Source organism: Carlito syrichta, unplaced genomic scaffold (genome assembly GCF_000164805.1).
Source record: "Carlito syrichta isolate Samal-C Ts95f unplaced genomic scaffold, Tarsius_syrichta-2.0.1 Scaffold313120, whole genome shotgun sequence".
Taxonomy (NCBI): domain Eukaryota; kingdom Metazoa; phylum Chordata; class Mammalia; order Primates; family Tarsiidae; genus Carlito; species Carlito syrichta.
This window is the reverse complement of record NW_007257216.1, coordinates 949338-973707: the sequence shown is the minus strand read 5'-3', so window position 1 is coordinate 973707 and position 24370 is coordinate 949338. Positions and strand designations below refer to the sequence as shown.

The 24370-nt window shown below is 36.5% G+C and overlaps 1 protein-coding gene across 1 annotated transcript in view; it reads left to right on the top strand.

Moving 5' to 3' along the window:
- Window positions 1-20361, top strand: part of WDR70 (WD repeat domain 70) — a 71401-nt gene extending 51040 nt beyond the window's left edge. Inside the window, exons 7-9 of the mRNA XM_008070146.2 lie at window positions 92-208; window positions 2142-2304; window positions 20172-20361. Coding sequence (XP_008068337.2) covers window positions 92-208; window positions 2142-2304; window positions 20172-20259 — 368 coding nt within the window. The 3' untranslated portion in view covers window positions 20260-20361. The remainder of the gene's footprint in view (window positions 1-91; window positions 209-2141; window positions 2305-20171) is intronic.
- Window positions 20362-24370: the final 4009 nt, after the last annotated feature.

The following is a 24370-nucleotide window of genomic DNA, read 5'->3' as shown; positions in this document are numbered from 1 at the left end:
ATTTCATCTTTCAGTTAGTCATGCCTTAGCTATGTTTTTGGATGGAAGGGTTATTATTATAATGAAATTTTTCAAATGTGACTTCTTGTAGCTCATGCCTTGCCTATGTTCCGCGAGCCCCGCCAACGGAGTACAAGGAAACAGCTGGAGAAGGACAGACTGGATCCCCTGAAGTCACACAAACCGGAACCTCCTGTAGCAGGCCCAGGTGACTGTGATCTAGCTAGAGACCCACAAAGGGAGTTGGGAGGCAGGATGGAGGCATTGTGAATTGGGAAGAACTTTTGGGCCTGGATGCTCCTTTGTCTTCAGAGAGCTTTCACTAGATAGTTTTCAAACATTTTCTTTTTAGCAACGGAACTTTAAAGATCTGATACAGAATCCCAGTGTATAAAACTGATAAAAATAGAGCTACTGTGCTGAGGTAGGAAAGAAGCCTGAAGCCCTGTTGGCTCAGTCTCCAACTTGAGCCCTGCAGGTGACCTCAGTGGAACTTCGGGGCGTCTTGGAACTTGGTGTTAAAACGGCTGCTCTCAATATTGGGTTAATATACAAAACTGGGCTCTTTGACCAGAATCCAGACTGGATTCAATCTCACATAAGGTAGATACTAGTCATAATTTAGTTTTTTGTTGATAAAATAGAGCTGGCCATATCACTACAAGATGAATAAAAAGTCTTTACAGTTTTTAGAAATAGGTACCAGAAGAAAACAAGACAGCACTGGCCACAGTACAGTTCATATCTTCACTAGAATTTCATTTTCTGTTATCACCTGTGTAGTTATCATTTGTTGTAGGCTCCTACGCTTCCAGTTTTAGACTTGTTCATTCATCTAAGCCTGAGATCTGGACTGTCATCTGTTTGGTCTGCTCCTTCAGCATAGAAAACATCTCACATATCCATCTCAATTATTTTAAAAATTTTCTCTCCTGCCATCCTAATCAAAGTTCCTAAAAAACATTTTTGGCTGGGTTATTGTGAGCCCTTCTACCTTAGCTCCTCCTCTCAAGTTCTGTCCCTCTTCCCCGCCCCGTCTCACAGCTTTAATCCCTAACTCCTCTAGCTTTCATGTTGTTACTGCCCCCAAACCTTCATTTGCTTCCCACTGTCCAGTTCTATTTCCAGAGATTCATGGTTCTCTACAATCTGACTTGAGTCTACTTTTGTGACTTCACACCTCACTTCTCTCCTACTCTAATCTTCTGGTATGACTGGTGATTCACTCCTGTCCCCACATACCCCTTCAACCTTCCTGATTCTGCATTTTTGTATTTAACTCATTTTGCTTATTGAAAATAGCCTTCTTTGCCTTCTGAGAGTTTCCACACTGGATCCTTCTCTTTCATAAGATCTGCTCTACCTCCTCAGCCTGAAGTACTGTCTTCCTCTAAGTGCCATAATAGTTACTGGCCATACAAATTATCTGGCAGTTAAGTTAATTATTTCCTGCTTTATTTAGTTTCTTCTTATCATGATTTATGAAATTAATCTTTTAGTGTTATTTGGCTTTTCATGTGTTTATTTTCCTTAAAAAAGTCATACTTTAAAAAAATTATTTATTTATTTATTTTTATTTTTTCGACAGGTACCATACTAGCTGCTAGGGATCTAGTGGAGAACAAATTCCCACCCCTAAGGAGCTTCCTATCTACTAGGCAGTTTCAGTACAATAAAGCAATGTGGATCAACTCATTTGTTTTCTTTCATAATACCCAAAAAATACCTATAAGATACTTGAAAGATGGCAAGCCCTAAGATATGTTTGTTTAAAACTAAAATAGCCTCTAGTGAATATTGGCTCTTTGTATTAATTGAATGTGAAATGTTCACGTCAGAGGAATTTTTTTAAGGCATATACATGCCAAACTATTTGTAATTCTTTCTTATATTGATATCTTCTATAAATTGAGCAACTAAGACGTAACAATTTTTAAAAGTATCTTTCATTTAACAATGTTAGGGAGAAGTCAAGATTTGGTGGTGTCTTACTTTGGTTCTGATGATCTTAAACCAGAGCTGAAAGGATGATACTCAAGTACTCTTGAGATTTGTGCTCAGATAAGTACAGTGTACACAGGTGTACTTATATATTGTCATGCTCGTTCAGTTTCTAGTTTGAGTCTTTTCTTTTGAAACAGGTCGTGGTGGTCGAGTTGGAACCCATGGGGGCACTCTGTCATCCTACATCGTGAAAAACATTGCTTTGGACAAGACCGATGACAGTAATCCCCGGGAAGCCATTTTGCGTCATGCCAAAGCAGCAGAAGACAACCCATACTGGGTTTCTCCGGCATATTCCAAGTAAGTATATCACTTTTGAAAATAGAAAAATTAATTAGCAGGGCATGGTGGTACGTGCCTGTAGTTCCAGCTACTTGGAAGACTGAGGTGGAAGGATCGCCTGAGTCCAGCAGGTAGAGGCAACGGTGGCCATGAGCATGCCACTGCATTCCTGCCTGGGCGACAGAGACTCTAACTCAAAAAAAAAAAGAAAATAGAAAAATTGTTATGTTTAATGAATTGAGAATAACATAACAATGGTATTTTGAGGTTCCAATTTCTCCATTTCTTATTTCATGCTTGAACATGACACGTAGGCCAGGTCCTCATAGTCTTAAAGCCTACATGTTTGTTTATATTGTTAAGATTCTAAAATAGTGAATTTTATAACTAGGCCAGTTTGGTCAGAGTTATAGCCTAGTATAAACCATTTTGAGAAGCCTATGATTCAAACAAACAAGTAAATCACTGCCTCTGTGCATTATCTTAGTTGAGAAGGGTTAAAAGTAAATGAAGGGGAAGATTTATAAGTCTATTATTAAGGACTAACTCTTATTTATAGGGTGGTATATGTAACACTGCAGAGTAAATCCCACCTGCTCAGAGTCCCTCAGACAGCTTAACATGGGTGAACATGTAGTGGTTTCAGCTACATTTACACTGAAGAAAGGTACTGCTGTACAATCTTCTTAAGTTTTTTAACTTGGTATTTGAATTTTAGACTTACAGAAAAGTTGTGGAAATAGTACAAAGAGTTCATACATACTCTTCACCCAGCTTCCTCCTAATGTAACACTTTACATAACTGTAGTACAATTAATTATCAAGACTATGAAACCAAAATTGGAACAATACTATTAACTAAGCTACAGACCTTACTTGGTTTTCACGTTTTTCTGTTAGTAGTCTTTCTCTGTTTCAGGATCCCATGTTGCGTTTAGTTGTTATTTCTCTTTAGTCTCTTCCAGTCATAACAGTTTCTCAGTCTTTCTTGTCTTGCATAACCTTGACACTTTGAATGAACACTGGTTATTACTGTGTTGACTTTCTCTTAGTTTGGGTTTAATTGATACGTTCTTATATTTGGAATGAGACCAAGCATGTTTGTCAAAAATAACACAAGAATGATATTGTATACTTCTCAGTGTATCATATCAAGGTCTTCATGATATTAATTCTTATTAATGTAATTAATTTCTTATTTCTGGTGATGTTAACTTTGGCCACTTGGTTAAGATGATGTCTGCCAAGTTTCTCCACTGTAAACATGCTGGCATTCTGTTTTGAGTTGATGAATTTCTTGGGGGTGATATTTTACAACTATACAAATTCTGTTTCTTTTCAAACTTCTGCTGTCTAATGTTATCATCCATGAATGGATTTGCCTGTAACAGTTATTACTATGGTGTTGCCTAACGGTGATTTTCTGTTTTCCTCTTTTCTTCTATCTTTATTAATTGGAATTCTACCTAAAGGAAGAGTTGTCCCTTCTCCCACATTTATTTATCTTTCAGGTATTTTTTCAGGTTTTTTTTTATATTGGTATGTTCTCTAAAATACTTACTTTATTCTATGAGTTAAGATCCAGTACTATCAGTATTTAGTTGTTGCTCAAATTGTTCCACCTTTGGCCAGTAGAAGTTCCTTCAGAATGACTCCTGTCATCCTTCAGCATACCCATATATTTTTTTGTGCACTTCTTTACTTTCTGGCAACATAAGATGTTTGTTTTTCTATTCCCCATTCTCTTCTCCAAAGAATCCTGGCTTCTTTTATTGGAGAATGGTGTTTAGAAACCAAAGGCTGGATGCTAGATGTGCTCATTGCTGCTAAAGTGCCATTACTTCTAGGTCCTGTCAGCTGCCAAAGCTAAAAAATATATGTACACTTACTAACCTGTGCATTTATACACCTGTATTTCTGAATGTATCAACCTGCATTTATATTTTAAAAACCATGAGTTTAAACTGATGCTTCTGACTTCAGCTCTGTACCACAGTGTTCATTTAGTTTTTCCCTTTTCCATATTTGTAACTTATTTCTCCATTAGTGAGAAACCCAGCTTTTGTTCAATTCTAGTATAAGTAAAGTAGTTTCAGAATTTATAGCCCATACCTCTGTAAGAATCACATTTTCTAACTAGATTACATTATTTTTGTGCAGTTCTTTTTGTCTTTAGCTTTACAGTATCTAGTTAAGATACTGTTTTGCAAAGTTATTTACATTAGATTTTTTTCTTCACCACCATAGTCAGTGTTGCTTGTTATTCATTTGAAGTGCAGTTGGGTTCATTTGTTAGTGTTTATATTCATTTTTTTGGATTTCTCTTACTTTCTTTTTTGGAGGGTGGTAGGGGGAGGTGTGTGTGTGAAGGGTATGCAAAATATCACTGTGGTGCTAGGAGTCAGAGCTTTAAAAGAGATATTTTCAGAGAAGGATCTCTTCCTCTTCCTCTGTACTCTCTTGTTCCCATTCCCAGTCCTCCCTTTTTTGAATCCCTTTCCCATCCTCCTCCTATAGCTAAACAATCTCTTTAGTTCCTGGTCTATCAGGACTTCTTTAGAACAAATGAGCAAATAGATTCGTGAGTATTTTTTTATATCCTCACTTTTCTTACATGAATGGCTGCTTAGTGTAAGTACTCTTTTTCCTTTTGTTTGTCTAAGTTCTATTTGAAAATCTGTCAGTTTATACAGCTCATTCTTACTGTTTTTCACAGTTGCATAGTACTCCATTGTATGAATTTATCATAGTTTATTCAACCATTCTCCTATGTATGGGTATTTAGGTTATTTCCAGTATTTTGTTATTACTAACAATGCTACAGCAAATAAACTTATACATATGCATTTTGTATTGTTAGAGGTATATTCAGTTATTTCTTGATGTCTTCATATATTGCTCAAGTTTTCTCTTTAATTATGAGTACTGGACTCTGATTACTTTTTTAAAACAAATGTTGGGGAAAATCCCTTATAAACCAACTCAGCTTTCATGTTATACTGCTCTCAGTCCCCTGTCTGATCATTAGGAACTACTTTGCATAAAATAAAAACACATTGTTTTAGTTTGGGTTCCTTAGAAGCAGGCCCTGAGATACAGATTTATGTAAAGGTGTTTTATTAGGATATGTTCCAAGAGAAGATGAGTAGGGGAGTGGATAAGTGAAATGAAGCCAAGCAAGGGTGCAGTATCAAGCCACATCCCAGGGAGGGTCACTTTGGCTCAATCTTGCATTGTAATTCTGGAGGTCCAGTCAGATTTGTCCTGGTCAGGGTCAGGGCAGCTGGAGTACTTACACTCTCTTTTTGATTGGTTATTGGTGATAACTGGAGATGGGGCTAGGAAAGAATTCGGGCACTTCCAGCTATCCAGGGCTTTGGAGATAGGTGCTGCTGCTGTGAGTGAAAGCACACTGCACAGAAATGCTAAGGGATATGAGGAGATCTGGGGGAGCACAGCATTCTCTGCTGTATGCACTGTAGCAGAACAGACTTCACTATGTAATGTCACTGGTGGTTGTTCACAATGTGTGTTAATAACCAAACAATACAGATGGAACATCTCTGAACAGTGAGTTGGATAATAGTACAACAGCATAAAGGGTTGTATCAAGGCTGACCAGCTAGTGAGTATGCCTTTAGCCTTCATTTGTTTAGAATTTATGCATGTATAAGCTAAAACATGTCAGCACATCATTGATAGTCAGATAAACTTATAGATGATGCTTATGTTGATGCTTTGTTTTTAAGGGAGTGGTTATTTTCCATTATTGTTAGTTTTTCTTTTAACACTTCAAAAACCTTTTTTTTTTTTAATTTTTCTTTTTTCTTTTAAAGATGTGGGGTACAATTCAGGATTAGGTATACAAATGTTGATTATGCAGTTACCCTTGTTGATGAAGTGTGCCCCTCCCTCCACTGGCAGTTTCCCTCACTGCCAATCTCCCCTGTCCCCTGGCAGTTTCCTACTACCTTCAATCCCTTTCTTATAGTATTATGATAATTGTTCAAGGTCTGCTTATGAGTGAGAATATATGGTACTCTGTTCTTTGTTTCTGTGATAGATCACTGAGTATGATCGACTCTAAATCCATCCAAGTTGCTGCGAAGTCTATGTTTGTCCTTCTTTATGGCTGCATAGTATTCCGTTGTGTATATGTACCACATTTTTTTTTTATCCAGTCCAGTTTCTATGGGCAGCATGGTTGGTTTCATGCAAAAACCTATTTTAGAAACATACCAAAGATTAGTTGAAGAAAGAAAAAAAAACAGCCATAGTTTAAAATTTGCCAAACATGGCGAGTGTTATTTTGATGGCCAGCTGCTTCAAATATGTGTGTGTGTGTGTTTACACATAAAATAAATCACTGAGATATTTTCAAAAATATTGAAATAATACTGTTTCCTGATTATTGGTTAATAACAGCAATATATATATAATTCATAGAACCTAACTTACCACTGAAGAAGAAGAAAAACATTGAGATGACTTTTAGAAACTGTTGGATTGCTGGATTGCAAGTCATTGCTAAAATTGAGACCAGGAACCTGGCCTTAGAATTTCCAAGTTCTTGTTGTAATGTCTAACAACTAATTATTTTGATAAATCATTACCTTCAATTTAGTATGTAATTTTCATGTAAATACACACAGTCTAAAAAAAATCTAGCTGTACTAAAGGGTAGCCTGGAATTTGAAAGCTTCTTTCACAACCCCTAGTCCCTTCATTCTACTACTTAGAGATACCAATCACTGCAGATGCTTATGAATTCTCCCAGAGGGAGATATGTGTCTAGATACTTCCATTATTTAAAATGGAGGTGTATAGCATGTTTTGCAAACTGGTTTTTTGCCTTGTTTGTTTGTTTTTTTACTTAGTATGCATCAGAAGATTGGGCCAGATCCATCCTTCCATCTATCCATACCTAGCTAATACTTTATTTTTATCAATTGTATGGGTATATTGTACTTTTCTACAACAATATTCACTTGAAGAACAGTCCCATTGTTTTTAGTCTTTTACTTTCATAAACAATATGGAAATTAATATCTTTGGACATACATATTAGCCCACGTGTGAGAAACATCTAGCAATAGAATTGCTAAGTCAAAGGGTGTCTATATTTTACATTTGTTTAGATAGTACCACATTTTCCTTCAAAGACACTTTTTAACTGGCTGTATCCAGTGTGTCAGTGCCGTCTTCCTCTTATCATTCCTAGAAGAATGTGTTGTTTTTTTATCTTTGCTAATATGATAGGTGAAAAATTTTAATTTTCAGTTTTAACCTATATTTTTATAATTTTTGAACATCTTTTTTCAAAAAGCACTGTGTTAAAATCTCTTTCTCCTGTCAACTATTTGTATCTTTTGTCCATTTGTCTATTGGTTGCTTAGTCTTTTTCTTACTGATTTGTAAGAGTTCTTTATATTAAGGAGGTTAACTCTTTGTATGTCATGTGTTGCAAATATTTCTCCTAGTCATTTTTTATTTTACTTTGTTTATGGCATTTTTCCCCATGTTAAAAAATTTTGTTTTAATGTAGTGAGATTTAGAAATTTTTTCTTTTTGGGCTTTTTAGGTTTTAGTTAAGAAGGCATCCACTATCCAAGGTTATTTTTTTAATCCTCCCATATTTCCATTTAATAATTTCATGGTTTTATTTTTTAGAGTTAAATCTTTGATTCACCTGGAATTGTTTTAGTGAAAAGAGTGAAGTAGTTATGTTTATATTAATATTTATTACCACAAACGAGGTGTCATAAAAACCAGAAATTGATTTCCTCACAGTTCTGGAAGCATAAGTCTGAAATCAAGGTGTTGGCAGGATACTTTCATCAGAGGCTCTAGGGAAAATTGGTCCTTGCCTCTTCTATCTTCTGGAGGTCGCCTGATTCCTTAGCTTGTAGCCACATCTCTTCCAGGCTTTGCCTGCTCTTCACATTGCCTTCTCTTTTGTGTCGGTTGTCTCATTTTCTCTCTTTAAGGATACTTGTGATGGCATTTGGGGCCCACCCCAGATAATGCAGGATTATCTCCTGACCTCAATATTTCGATCCTTTTCCTAATAAGGTAACATTCTCAAGTTCCAGAGATTTAAGGAGGATGTCTTTTGGGGGGACCATTTTTCAGCCTTCCATAGTAGAGCTCCAGTTTATTTTTTCCCAGTTGGTTAGCCAGTTGCTATAATACTTTTATTGGATAATTTAATTTTCCTCATTAAAGTAAAATGATACCTTTATTATGCCCCAAATATTTATGAATTGTAGTCTTTTTCTGGGCTCTCTGTTCTGTTAATTGGTCTGTCTATTCACGAATCAGTACCAAACTGTTCTCCTTATTTATTGTAGGACTGCTTCCTCTCATTATTCTTCTTATCTGTACTTTTTAATGTATATTCTTTCAGGTCTCCATGACTTCACTCTCTAAGTTATCAAGAGAGTTATTTCCCCAATAAATTAATGATGCTATTATTAGTAGAATTGAGTTACATCTATATAGTAATTTAGATAGATACATACACGTGTTAACTTAGACAGAATGTTATAATATCGATTCTTTCAAATCTCTCACTATCCCTCAGTAGTGTTTTTACATTTTTTTCATATAGATCTTTCACTTTTCCTTTTAAGTTTATTTCTATTTATTTTATCTGTTATGCTATTGTAAATAGGATATTTTCTTTCACTGAATTTATAACTTCTTTGCATATGCCAATACTGTGTGGCTGCATATATGTGTATTATTTATATTACAGAGAGTGCCAAAGAAAGGGGGGGGAAGCTGTCTTAAAATTGCAATACTCAGTAAGATGAATACAAGTCACTTCTTGCAATTACAAGAGGTACTTAAAGTAGTTACCATCAGTGTCCAAACACTTCTAATTACAGTGAAAATCTCTTAACATCTCTTAAAATGTGTATATATATATTTTTTGGCATCCCTGGTATATTAGTTTTTTATCCAGATGTTATTGTATTTTACATAATTTTTAAATTCAATTTGTTTAGGGTTTACATGTATAAAATTATATGCAAATATAAAGCTTACCTTTTCCTTTCCAATTCTAATACCTACAGTTTCTTTTTCTTATTGATTTCATTGACTATTGCCAGAACGATATTAAATAATAGCAGTGACAATGCATATCTTTCTCTTTATTTGAACTTTAACAGGAGTGATTCTATTACATTAAATCATATAAAATTTTTCTTTTTGTAGGTGAAAATAAGCTAAATATTGGCAGTTTTATATTATCCAATCTAATGGTATTTCCCCATTACACATGGTAATATTTGAAAACACACATGCAAGGTGTTAAGGAAAAGTCTCTCTTTTATGTATTAATTCAATGAAGATTTACTGAATACCTACTAGGCGTCAGATACTATTCTCTGTTGTGAAGATGTAGCTGTTAATATGCAATTTGTATTTCTAATAAACAGACAGACACTAAATAAATTCATTAATATTAGATGGTAGTAGTACTAAGAAGAAAACTGAAATAGGATTTGGGGGACAGAGAGTAACCAGGGGGAGAAAAGCTTGCTATTTTAGATAAGACAGTCAGGGTAGAACCTCTATGAAAGTTATCTTTGGCCTCAGAGAAATGGAGGAGCGAGCTATGCAGATACCCAAGGGAAGAGCATCCCATGCAAAAAAAAAAAAAAGAGGAAGTCTTTATTGAATTATTTTATGTTTATGGAAGTGATCACATGATTTTTCTATTTTGCTCTATGAATATGATGAGTTATATTACTAGGCTTTCTAATATTGACCCTTTCTGGCATCTTTGATATCAATCACCCTTATGTGGTTGTAGTTGATTATTTGTCAGGGGTTAGGCTGGCTTCCTAAACATTTTGCATATTTTTCTTTTTTATATATATCTTTAAACAGAAACTTATATACCATAAAACTTATCTATTTGTAAAGATTTGATAGAATCACCTGTAAAACTGTCAAAGTCTGGTACTTTTGTGGAGGGAAGGGTGAATAGTAATTCCTTAATTTATCTCTCTCCTTCCCATCCCCTCCTGGCAAATAGTCTATTTGGATTTTCTGACTCTTTCAAGGCTGCTTGGTAATTAATATTTTCTTGGACAGTTATTCATCCAGATTTTCAGTTTTCCTTAAATAGAATTAATGGAAGCTGAAGGTGTTTTTGTTCATCAGTGACAATTATCTAAAGATAATTTTTGCACTATAGGTGTTATATTTACAATTGAATAGTGTGCTGTCTTAAAAGAAGCTAACAGTGGGTAGCACAAGTATTATTGTATCCTCACTTTATTGTGAAGAGACTGCAGCTTAGAGATCTGCAATTAATAGTGACGGAAACGAGAACTAGACTTCAGTCTCTTGACCCCTAACATTCCAGGGGTCTGGGCTCTCTCTTAATATTCACCTTTCTACTCCTGCATTTTGCTCACATCTCTTTCCTTCCACCCAATTTTGTCACCTTGCATTTACTGCATACTAAGTTCATGGCACCATCTGTCTGCGGCACATAATTTGTTAGCCAGGATCACAGTGCTGCTTCTTCTGTGTTCACCTGCTAGAGTATACTGTTTACTGCCAAGTGGCAAAGTGTTTGAAAGGAAGCTAATATTTAAAAGGATCTTTTCATAAAGGTCACTGTAATTGAGAATGTGTGTCTGGTTGTTTTTCTTCACTGCAATTGACTTCTGTCAGTGATGAAATGAAGATTTATTTACTGTATCTCACTTTATCACAGAACAGCACAATTAGGCATTCCACGGATCTACTTGCTTACACATGATATACTCATCTTTACTTTTCAGTGATAAGAATGAAGAGTCTTTGAACACTTTACATGTATTGATTATTTAAGTTTCATTCCTGGCACTAGCAATGTAATAGCCATGAAAATTTTCAAACACAGCAGGATCACAGAGAACTCTTGTTCACCCACACATGGGCAGATTCAGTTACAGTTTCTTGCTTAAAGATGCTGCTGGAGGGAGAGGAAAGGAGCTGGCTGGGGAGTGGGCAGGATGTAGATCCAAAATGCTATTAGCTTACACATCGGACAGGGATAGATGTGTGTGGGAGCCTGGACACTGGCCAGCAGCCTGCCAGCCTGACAGCTCTGTCAACCATGGTCACTCTTCTTGCCAGAGAAGCTGCCATTGTTGCTGATTCAGTCAATTTAATTTTCAGTGTGCATGTCTTGTCTGATACTGGATATGTGAATCTGAGCATGTGTACGTGCATGCATATGTATTAAAATATCATTCTCACCTATAAAGGATCCATTTAAAGACATGTCGAGTTAGTAGGCAATATTTAAAGAGGTAACACTGTGATCAAGTGAAGGTTTATATATTGTGTCGGGTAGAGACATAAGCATTCAGAGAGAAATATCTTTTTTTCCAGAGTTATGCTTGGGTGGCTAATTCCTAAGCATATTACTATGTAGAGGACAATGTTTCTCAAAGTGGTTTCATGAACTGCCTTCATCAGAGTGGTGCATGTGTTGTTGGGGAAAGTGTTTAAAGATGCAGATTTCAGCCGGGTTCGGTGGCTCAGCCTGTAATCCTGCGCCTTTGGGAGGCTGAGGTGAGTGGATTGCCTAGCCTGCGGGTTCGAGACATGCCTGGGCAGTGAGACCTCATCTCTACAATAAATCAAAAAATCAGCCGGGCGTGGTAGCGCATGCTTGTAATTCCGCCTACTCGGAAGGCTGAGGTGGAAGGATCGCCGGAGCCCAGCAGGTTGAGGAGGCTGTGGTGGCTGGGAGCACCACTGCACTCCAGTCTGGGCGACAGAGTGAGACTCCAACTCAAAAAAAAAAGCAGATTTCTGGATTCCACCCTAGACCAGCTCCACTAGACTGTGTGGGATAGAAGCTGGGAAACTGCATTTTAAGAAGTACCCAGGTGATTGTTTTGCACACTGACATTTGGGAATGTTACAATAGTAAGTATGTAAAGCAAACAACACATGATTTTCACTTAAGAAAATTCAAACATAATGACTAAATGGTTTCAATTATAGAGACTCATAATGAAGTATTATATACATAACAAAAGAATTCCCAGAATTTTTTAAAAATAGAAAGCTACTATGTTGTGTTTAACGTGTAAGTTATTTCACTAAATATATTCTATATACAACTTTTGGAAAATACATCTATTATATGACATGAGGAACACCTGATATCCAAAGCAAGGGATATAATATTAATGACACTTTTGCTGTGCCAGGTTTATTTTCAAACTTTATATATATTATTCATTTAATCCTCAAACAACCCCATAAGGTAAGTCACAGCAGCCCTATGAGGTGAGTGATATTATTGTCCCCATTTTACAGATGAGGAGACTGAGGCTTATAATTTAACCAAAGCCACAGGCAGCAGGTGCCAGAATTGAAATTTGAATGCAGATGTTGTCTGACTTCAGAGTCAAGCCTATGATTTTAACTGAAGTATACTGCTTCTCTCCCCAAAGCAACTGGTAGTTATTAGAAACCTTGAGTTGTAGTGAAGTTGAAAAATTCTTATGTGAACCAGCATGGCATGGCAGAGGGAGCACTAGACTAAGAATCAGAAGTCCTGGGGTTTATTTCCAGCTCTGCCTCCTCCTTGTGGGGCTCTTACCTTCACTGGGGCTTTTTATTTTTTTTTTGCATCTATGAAGTAAGAGGGTAAGGTTACACTGATGCCCAGCTTTCCTGAATGTTTTTGAATATAAATAAGAACTTAGGACTTTGGCAATGAACTGTCTTGGGTCTGTATGTTCTTCAAAGGTTTTCTCATCCTTGGTGATAAGACAACCAGCGGCAATTTTGTAGGGTTCTTTCATTTTTTTTCTTCTTTCTCTTTCTTTTTTCTGTTTCCACGATTCCATAGGTCTCATAGATGTCCCTTTCTCCAACCTCAAACAATCTTTGAACTCTTACGCATTTCAATAGTAGTTAGTATGCCCTATTTATGAGTCTGAGATGTGGTTCTTCTAAAATATTATGTGTTCATTTCCTGAAGAAAATAGAAAAATTCTTTATCTAGAAACATTTTGTTGCTTCTCATCTTCTTATGTGTCCCTAATATTAAAAAAAAAAAAAAAAAATCTTTGATTCACTCTTAACCAGAAAGAAGGAACCGTTTCAAGTGAAATCTTTTGGTCAAGGCTTTTATTTAATCTTAATAATTCTGCAATTGTGATGACTGGGTCAGAGTTCATCTGGGCCGTATTCTTTCCAACAGGGTTAACAAGTGTGTCAGATTGTCAAGTCATGGCTATAATTGACTTTGGCTTTGAGGTTTTCCTTCATAATAAACAATGGGCTCTGAGCCAAAAAAGCTTGTGGTTTATGTTCACATACTGATGACTAAGTAATGCAAGTGATTTCCCCTCATACTCGTTCTATTACCCTGGAGCTCACTTTATGCTTTTTGAATTAATCATATTAGAAGAACATCCTTAATTAAAAAGAATTTGATCTGTGGACTTTCCATTGCAACTGAAAACATTTGACAACTTCACTCTGGCCTGAGTGCAAGAGAAGGGGCATGTAGAAGGCATAGGCTAGAGCTTAGTCAGAAGAGAAAACCCAGTCCTGCTGACACTTTGGATCTCTCACACAATGCACCCCAAAGCTGCTCTTTTAGAAGATTGCAAAGGGAATCCTTATTTATTACTGGCTGCTCTTCACAAAATTCCTCTAGATGGAAATACTGAAGGTGGGACTTGGTTTCTGTCTTTTCTGTGGCACAGTTGGTGGAGAAAGACTGACTTTGGACACATAATCTTGAGAATCAGTTGTTTTTCTTTTTTTTAGGTATCAAGGGGAAAGTTAATCGGTGCAAAGTATCAACTAACCAGAATTTATAGATTTGAGAAAGATATTTGCTTAAACTTTTGTGTTTGCTTTATGAAATCATATTAATTATTAGCAAATGCAGAGTTACTGAAGCTAAAATAAAACAAAAAACCCTTTAACCCTCCTCTGGTTAGTTTATTTAAAGGTTGACAGCAATGGCTGTCGATATTTAATCTGCTCTCCTTTTTCTTGGTAACGCTAATAAAAGTCGGCATACAACAAATGGGACCTTATTAAACTGACAAGCTTCTGCAAAGCCAAAGAAACCATCAAGAGAGCAGGAAGACAGCCTACAGACTGGGAAAAAGTCTTTGCCAACTCTAGGTCTGACAAAGGCTTAACATCCTGGATCTACAAGGAACTGAAATGTACTGAAAAGAAGAAAACAAACAACTCCATTATAAAATGGGCAAAAGATATGAACAGACACTTCACAAAAGAAGACATTCGAGAAGCCAACAAACACATGAAGAAATGCTCAACCTCACTAATCATCAGGGAGATGCAAATCAAAACCACACTGAGATACCACCTAACTCCAGTCAGAATGGCAATTATCAACAACTCAAAAAATAACAGCTGCTGGAGAGGGTGTGGTGAAAAGGGAACACTTCTACACTGCTGGTGGGAGTGTAAACTAGTGCAACCTCTGTGGAAAGCAGTGTGGCGATTCCTAAAAGCTCTAAAAATTGACCTTCCATATGACCCTGCAATCCCCCTACTGGGAATATACCCTGAAGAACACAAATCACTCTATAAAAAAGATACCTGCACACGTATGTTTATCGCAGCATTGTTCACAATAGCAAGAACCTGGAAACAACCATGCTGCCCATCAAAAGAGGACTGGATTAAAAAAATGTGGTACATATACACGATGGAATATTTCGCAGCCATAAAAAAGAACAAAATCATGAATTTTGCAGCAACCTGGATGGAACTAGAGTCTATAATACTGAGTGACCTCACACAGAAACAAAGATCAGAATATCACATGTTTTCACTCATATAATGGACCTTGAACATCCAAGGTAATACTATAACAAAATGACTGACGGTACTGGGAAACTATGGGGGGGAGGGGGAGGGGATTAACAGTAGCAAATATCTGTTTGGGGCTGGGAAAACACCTCTTATCAACAGGGTGTTTGAATGAAACGTAATTGTACACCTAACCCTTAACTGTACCCCACAAAACTATAATAAAAATACTGATTAATTATTTAAAAAAAAAAAAAAAAAAAAAAGTCGGCATACAATGTCAAGTGAAAAACGTTTATTATTCCCCAAATGAATTAATCAAACTGGAAAAGGCAAGCTTCACACCAGCCTTCTGCAAATTTAGGGTTTAAGTTAACACTCAGAAACATGGGTAATTGTAGGCCACAAACCACTAAAAGAGATAGTCTGGACAAAGCTGACTTCATTAAAGTAGATACTTTGCTGGTTCTCCAGTAAGGCTCATTAGATCTCCATTAACCTGCTGAGCTCCCACATTTGGTTGAATGGAATGTTCCCTTTATGTGCTACTTTTCCTTCAAGTCAGTCGTTTCATAGGCTTTTGTTTTGGGCAAGAGAGATAAATTTGCCGTTAGGCTATAATCTGAACTTGGTAACTTCTTGTCTTGAGAAATGAGGTACAGAATTCTGAAGGAATTGATTAAACAGAAGACAAGGAATGGGTGGGTAATAGAAATGCTTTCTGATAATGGTGAAATATATTACTAGCATATTATTTATTTATATGTGTGTTTCTTGAGTTGCTGCCATATCTTCAGTGTCCATTTGGTTTGCTTTACTCTTCTTTCTGGAAGCACCCGACAGAGTCTATGTTAACATCAAATTGTACAAATTCCATTTCTTCCAGTAGCCCAGAAGAGAAATCCATTTTTGTGGATAAGAGACTTAGAGGGTGTGTTGTTGTTGTTTTTATTTGTTTCCTGCTGGCTTTAAAAGCAGGAATTTCTGAACCAGCTTCTAAATGTTTTCATATCCATTAACATTTTATCTTTTTGTATGTGTCATTTTTCTTTTGCTTGACATTGTTGATTTATTTTTATAGTAGTTTTCTATGCCAAGGGCAAATTAGGCCATCCCCCTGGGAAGAAATCTCCCAGTTCTATTCCTAACTTTGCTAGAGGTTGCCTAATCATCCCTGTTCCTCATTGTCTTGATAAAGTGGTGACTAAAGAAATCCATTTAAAATGTCCTAGATAGTCCTGAGTTGAATTTTTAAAATATTTCTCATATGTGGATTTCTGAACTTTTTCAAAAGAATAACTGCTGGAAATAAATTCAAAGTTAAAAATTGCCGAAAAGAAAGAATAACTGCAAGGTTTAAAGCTATGATTCTCTCACTGTGTGCCTACAAAACACTGCCGTTCCTTAGGCCAGTTAGAGATGTTCAATGTGCTAAAGTTGAATAATCTGTTTTGAAGAACCTAGTCTTTATTCAGCAGACAACATATAGTTTTTATTAAAGGTTCTGAACTATGCTGTAAGAATGTTGGTTTTGAGGGCAGGATGGATTGGAATGAGAGAAAATTCCTTCTATAGGCCACACTTCCCTTCACTTTCCCATGTCTAACTCCCTAAAATCAAAGACCACTTTTTGAATAACCTGAGAGTGCAAACCCAAATCTCATGCCTTCACCAAGTCTCCAATAGCATCTTATGGGGCCAGCATTTCCAGATATGAGAAATATTATCCCGCAGTTGGAGTAAGCTCATCATGTTTCAAAGTTAGTGTTGAGAAGACAGATTCTTACTCCATAGCTTTGTTTAAAAGCTCTGCGTTTTTCCTTTACCCAAGCAAGGAGAGGGATAAAGCTACTACTCAGGGTGGCCCACCAACCATTGCTGATGAGGTAAGTGTAGGAATTGAGAGTAGCACTTAGGACATTTTATAGCAATTTGATATATCGTTAAATCTAATGAATATTTGGATTATATTTTGTAGTCTTTTTATTTTTCTAGAAATATAATATTTGCAAGAGACTGAATATTGGAAGACAAAGACTGGCCCTGCACCACAGATGTTTTGAGAAGCACTGCCCTGGCAAGCCCTTTTTGTAGTTCTTTTTTTTAAAAAAACAGTTTTACTGTTTAATTTTGGTAAAATGCACATAAGATGAAACTTTCTATCTTAACCATTTTTAAGTGTACTACAGTTCAGTGTAGTGTTAAGTACTTTCACATTGTTGTGCAGCCAATCTCCAGAATTCTTCATCTTTCAGAATTAAAACTCTTATTAATTGAACAAGTCTCCATTCCCCCCTCCACCCATGACTACTCTAGGTCGTTCAGATAAGTAGAATCATACAGTATTTGTCTTTTTGTGACTGGCTAGTTTCACTTAGCATATTGTCCTGAAGGTTCATCTATGTTGTAGCATGCACTAGAATTTTCTTTTACAGGATGAATAATATTTCATCTAGATGTATATGCACATTTTGGCTATCTATCCATCACTGGATACTTGAGTTGCTTCTTACCTTTTGCACTTGTGAATAATGCTGCCGTGAACATGGGTGTACAAGTATCTCTTCAAGACAGATGCTTTCAGTCTTGGAGGGTATATATTCAGAAATGGAATTGCTAGGTCACCAGGTAATTTTTTTAAAAAAGGAACCATGATACTGTTTTCCATAGCATCTGTGTCACTTTACATTTTCATCAACAGTGTGCAAGGGTTCCAGTTTCTCCACATTCTGGTCAGTACTTGTTATTTTCTGTTTTTGTTTTGTTTTGTTTGATAGTTGCCAAAAAAACAGGCATCCTACTTCCAAACAAAACTTGGTACTTATTCAATTTTAATTTCTGGTGAGGGTCAAGGAAGTTGTTGTGGTATAGTCATTGGAAGTGACTGTCTAAATGACCCTGATGTAAACATTTCCTCAGTGAATTCACTGAGTCCAATGTTAGGTAGGAAATGAAAATAAAAGATGTCTCCTTTGAAAAGCTAATATTTGTCTTTTTTCCCCCTTTTGTCTTGACTAGAAAATTCAGGCTAAGTTTAATGTTTAGTTATATACCCTTTTATTCCTCGTTTCTTGATCTTTTACTTATTTGTTTTGATTTTCTTTGCAACTTAACTTTATTGGAGTATAATTTACATATAATAAAAAACACATTTCAAGTTTTGACAAATGCATAAACCTTTATCATCACCATGTCAAAATTATAGAACATTTCCATCCCACCAAAATGTTCCTTCGTGCCTCTTTGCAATCATTACTCTCTTTCTAGCTGTTGTTAAATAGTTTTGTTGATTTTGTGCCCTTTAATGTTAGCCACCAACCTGTTACAAATGCTTTTGGAGGTAGGTAGTATATTAAAAAGTAATCCCTTAAATGAAATTGTCTTTTCAGGCTGTAGGTTTTTCTCTGTGAGCTGCTATCAACATACTTTTTCATATCCAAAAAGATAGCACTGCAGTTTCTTAGTATAGTACTTAAATCTCATTAAAACTAACATTGATGAGCTGCTGTTTTATGAAGCATTGCCAAATATCCTTGGAAGGTCGTGTCTTTTTTCCCCTTAGAAATTAAATGTGTGACTCAAAGGATTTCTTTAAACTAGACGATTTGTTTCTGTATATGTTTGTCCACACCTGAGTGGTCAGCATCTTTGCCAGAAGATAAAATATGTAACAGGCACCACTTGCCTTGTTGTAGCATATTAGAAAGCCAGTGGTCTGCTTTCTAGGAATTCAGCAACTCATGGCCAATGAAAATCTGTAGCTGCTTTTTGAAATGTTAGAACTATGACACTACCTGTGTTTAGATGTCATAATAGTGTCTTGGAAGTTACAGTAAGAAGTTTAACCAACTGGATTGTGTATGGGGACAGCTTCGGCTCTAGATAGGTATGTGAGGTAACTGGAGAGACAGGAATGGTAACTAACTTCCGCACAAGGAATTCCAGTAAATGACTTTTGTCAGACAACATCAGCATGAATTGTGGATTGTTTATACTTCTTCCTCAGGATAATAAAGAAACAGCAAGAGATAATATGAAGTTATAACCCTGCTTCACTTACCAAATAAAAAGAATTATGTTGTTACTATTTTTATCATTTTGGAATTGCCTTAGTATACTGAATTGAACCTTAAGTGAACATATAAATCAAAATAAATAATCTTCAGGTACTATGCTTTAATGTTCTTCATAATGGAATAGAACTGTTTTTTAAAGGGAAATCAGCAGTAGCATGACAAAAAGGGACATTATGCATTATAACCATTTGACATTTCCTTGGAATTATTTTCTGTGTAAGTGGTATAAAAAGGAATGTCATTGAACCAGGTATGTTTACAAGGCACAGAAGTTCCTCATGCAAAGAGTGCTTGATGTACCATGTGGCAGCATTTCAGCAAGGATACCATATGACCATATGACAATATTACAGCTACATACTGTGATGTGTCCTAAAATGCTTGGTATTTCCATGCATTCGCCTGAGTGTGGGGCTGTAGGAAATGCTCGTTTTTATCTATCTAACTCTCTATCTATTTAATTTTGCAGGTTCAAATTGATTAGATAAGAAAACTAGCTCAAATGCTCTTATTTAGGTACACCATAATTACATGTATTTGGATTACTTAAGTCTAGGGACAACCCAGGGAGCTATAAATAAAGATTATATGGATTCTTGTTCAGTGACTATAGTTTGCTTTTCAAATGGTCCCAATTATCCTGAATTTGAGGTGGAGGGTGGTTACAATGTGTGAGGTTTCACTGAATTTGATGAGTTTTCATTTTATTTAAGGGAAGGACGGTATACACAGTCTGCCACAGAAGGAAAACTTTAAAAAGACTCTTTGGTTCTTTTCCTGAACATAGTTAAATTTCCTTTATCCTTTTCTTTGCCAGAAGTTTAACGATTTATATTCAATACTTGAGATGTTTTAGTGATTTGTATTTAATGATTAAGATGTAATTGATTCCCCACATTTGCTCCCACTTGATGACAAAAGTAAAGTCTAATATAATAAACACTTACTGACTAAGTTTTCCTCCTTTAACTTTTCTTGTAGGACTCAGCCCAAAACCATGTTTGCCCCAGTTGAATCTGATGATGAGGAAGCAAAGAATGAACCAGAATGGAAAAAACGTAAAATTTGAAAAATCTAATTGGAGAGCTGTTTGCATGAGGTGGAGAGATTTGGGCGGTTGTTGTTTTTTTTTAATGCTCATGAAATAAAAAAAATACATTTTTATGAACAAGTTTTGTTCTTTTCTTTATGGAACCATTGAAAACATTGGTAGCTACCCCTCACTAAAATTTTGCTTACATTTTCTTACTTATAGCAATTAAACTGTATTACAAATAAACAAGAAGCAGATTCTTAACCTATTACCAAATACCTTAGGTATTTGGAAATGTTATTCAACAATTATTGGTCTTGTACATTCATAACCTTAGTGGGGAAAATGTACAGTGAGATGTGCATCTGTCTTGAGCAATTCTAGGAACGTAATATAGAAATAGAGATTAAAAAGTTTAATATTTTTGTATAATTTCACAACAGTTGTTTGCATCACTGTAAATAATTAGGCTGAGTTCAAACCAAAAGCATTGCCATACTAGGAAAGAACAAGTATTTGATTATTCTTCAATAGCAGAATATAGTGGTTAGAGGTGGGCTTTGAAGTCAGACCAATGTGCACACAAGTCCTGGCTTTACTCTTTACTCTGGGGTCACCTTGGAAGATTATTAAACTTTTCTCTTCTAGCCTCTGATGGCAGTAGTACCTACTTCACAGGTTTGTTAGAAGGGTTAAATGGGACATGCCTCATAGAGCATTTAGCATAGTACCTGGCACACAATAAATACTAAATATTTGCTGTTTTAAAATAGGGCTAATATCTACTTTGCCTGATTTTTATTGGTATTAAGCTAGAAAGGTACAGAAATGCTTTGTCAATGGAAGAGTTATATAAGTAGAAGAAATTAAAAATTATTCTAAAAAGTTTTTATCCTTTTATAACTAGAAAATGAAAAAATAAGTTGGCAATTTGTCCAAAATAATAATGAGTCAATAGAAGAAAATTCTTTGGATTGGTTTCACATAGTTGAGGGGTAGTTTGTGCATGTAAAATAATCCCCTCCTGACAATTCAGTACTTCTGGTACTTCCTTTCTGCCTTCCTGCTCTTATTTGTCCTAGTGAATTTAATTATTATAAAAGTGATTGATGATCCAGAAAGTATGTCAGAAAGTTCCTGGTCCTTCAGACTTCACATAACCTCTCCTGCCTCTCACAAAATCTTTTTTAAACAACTGCTCACACTCACACAACACTCCTGTGTCTGAAGATTCTGAAATGGCAGTGGGCATTCATCTATAGATAAATCCTAAACCACTTCATTTTTGTACACTTTCTCTGTCCTTCTTCCCTTCTACCACCATCCTCATCCCATTACCTTTCCCTTGTGACTTAGCCTCTAGGTAACAGGTTATGAGAGAAAGAACTAACATTTGCTGAGTGCCTAGGATATGATGAGTACTATTCCAAGTCCTTGTGTTAGCTGATTTAATCCTCACAAAAACTCCATGAGTAGGCAACATTACTAAACCCATTTTACAGATGAGGTAAAAGAGGCTCAAGTTGTCCAATAGTCTTTCTGAGGTTGTAGCTAAGGCGGGCTATATGAAGACATCCAAGATCTCTAAACATCAGTAATTAACACTGTCCCAAGTTTTCTATTCCTATTTCTAATGAAGTGTTGAAATAGACTTCATCCAAAACCAATTACGGACCAATATTTTGTTCCAGCTGCTTAGGATTTATAAATTTATTGCTTCTTGGATAAAATTTACTGAAAGCATCTCACATCTTTCCCCATCTTAACATAAACATTGCACCATATGGAAGTATTCGTCTTGTACAGCCAAAAGTTGCAGTGGAGGATTGGGGAGGAATAAAAACTTGATCATAGTGGTCTTGGCGAAGTCTGCTATGATGTAAGGGGAGAGAAAGGCAAATTTCACACGAAGATGATTTTTCTTATTTTTACCCTCAGTAAGGGCCTTTTTGTGTTTGAGAGGCTCTATCTCACTCTAGAGAGTTTCATAAAGAATTATTTTTCCACAGAAGCTTGGCAAAGTACACATGCAAATTTCAGTTTTGAATTTGGTGAGGGAGGAGCTTAAAGCCAGAACTGGACAAAGAGCAGGTATATATTTGACCTTGTGTTGTTACCAGGATGAGCCAGCTGGTTATTCCATATGGGCCCTCACACTCCACATGTCTCTCAGGCCTCGTTATATTCCTCCATAGAAACTTGTATTTGATCACCTACATTTCTAGTTGTTCAAAGAAGAAAGTGGAAGTCATCAAAATGACTCCTCCCTCACCTCCCCACTTCCACTCCATTAAGTTACTTGTCAATTTCTGCCCATACTTCCTTCTTAATCTCACACATCTGCCTTTCCTCTTTCCCTACCTCCCCTGCTAGAATTTAGACCCTCTTTGAGCATTCACCAGCACCACTCAGAGACGCCTCCCAATGAATTTCCTTGGTTTTTATTAGGTCCTCATCTACTCCATCTTTCATTCTGCCATCAGAGTTAGCCTTCTAAAAATCAAAACCTGTCATTTAATTCTTTTGTCTGGAGTCTTCCGAAGGCCCTATGTCAGTAGCTTTAATTCATTTATGTGACACTCGAGGACATTCAGGATTCGGCCTCTCCCTGTCTTCCTTGCTTTAACTCTTGCTGATCTGACATATGCTTCTGAGGTCCAGACACATTGAACCCACACAATACCATGTTCTTTGGCACCTGAATGTCTTTTTGTACATGTGGTCCCTTCTTCCACCCTGATCTGGCTGGAAAATCCCTGTTTGTTTTGAGAAATCAGGATCAATTTCACCTTTCCAGGCAGGTGCTCCCATGGTTGCTCCCATAGTTGCTTACATATCCCTCTGCAATAGCCTCCTTTTATGTTGCATTGATAATTGTGTACCTGTGAATTACTTGTGGGCCAGGCGTGTGTGTGTTTTCCCCCACTAGGATGCAGATTGTAAAAACTAAAGAGCATTGGGCTCAATAAATTTGAATATTCAATAAACTTAATGAATGAGAGGGGCCATGTTCTCGTCACATTTGTATTCCCTAGACCCTAGCCCTATTGCTTTGGTAAAAGGAGGGAAAGAAACAGGCAAGTATGAGGAAAGGATGGGATGAGAATAAGATGTAGGAAGTGCTTCTGCGTAGCAGATGGAAAGGAAGATCATTCGCACCAAAGGTTAGTCTGTGCCTGGGCTGCCTTACCACTTCTCTGTTGGGACTTATTTGGGTCATGAGGTAGACTGAGGAAGAAGCAGGATTGTCTGTGCTGTTCCTGACATGGCACAGCAAGTCCTAAGCCACCATGACATCCTAAGGCACTTGCCTTCTGTCTTGTTGGACTTGGTACCATTAAGGTTATAGGACACTGAGAAAATAAAGATCCGAGATATCTCTACCATGGGGATTCTTAACCTAGGCAGAGTGTCTGTGAACTCTCTCAAATCTTATGCAGCCTATTTTGCCTATACTCATGTACATTTTTGTGTAAAGACGATCTATAAATTTGATTCAACTGGGATATTGGGCATAGCTGGTAGCTCTTTCATCTCCCAAAAGAACTGTCTAAAATTGGCGCATTAAGACTTGAAAACCAGGATATAACTCTTACATTTACACACAAACTACCAAACAGAACAGACCGCTAAAACCTCTAACACACTGGCCCCCATTTAATCTTAGGCAATCTATCAGATTGCTTTGTAATCAGAACTCAATATTTATTCCTTGAAAGATTTTTAGCTTTCTGTACCATTAAAAACTAAAGAATTCAGCTTCACTCCCATATGAAGGCAGCATTCAAGAGTGACACTTTTTATAAGTGCGATTTAAGAATGAATATTAGGAGACTTGAGCCAATTTGAGAAACTATTTTACGCATCAACATGACTATCTCAGGTAACTCTGAGCCCTTCAACGTTTAATACCCAATGAGTCAGTGGGGTAGGATAAAGGAAGGGAATCAGGTACCTGCTTACAGGTATTCATACAGCCTGGGTCAGTAGACCTTCAGAAGTGGTATGCCTCATTCATCTGTCAGTCTCTCGAATGTGAGGAGATCAGGAAATGTTAACATATACCTTCGGAAAACTATGGGGCATACCATAAACCACCATAACTTTAACTTTAATTTTTAGTCAACATCTTCACCAAAGAACTACG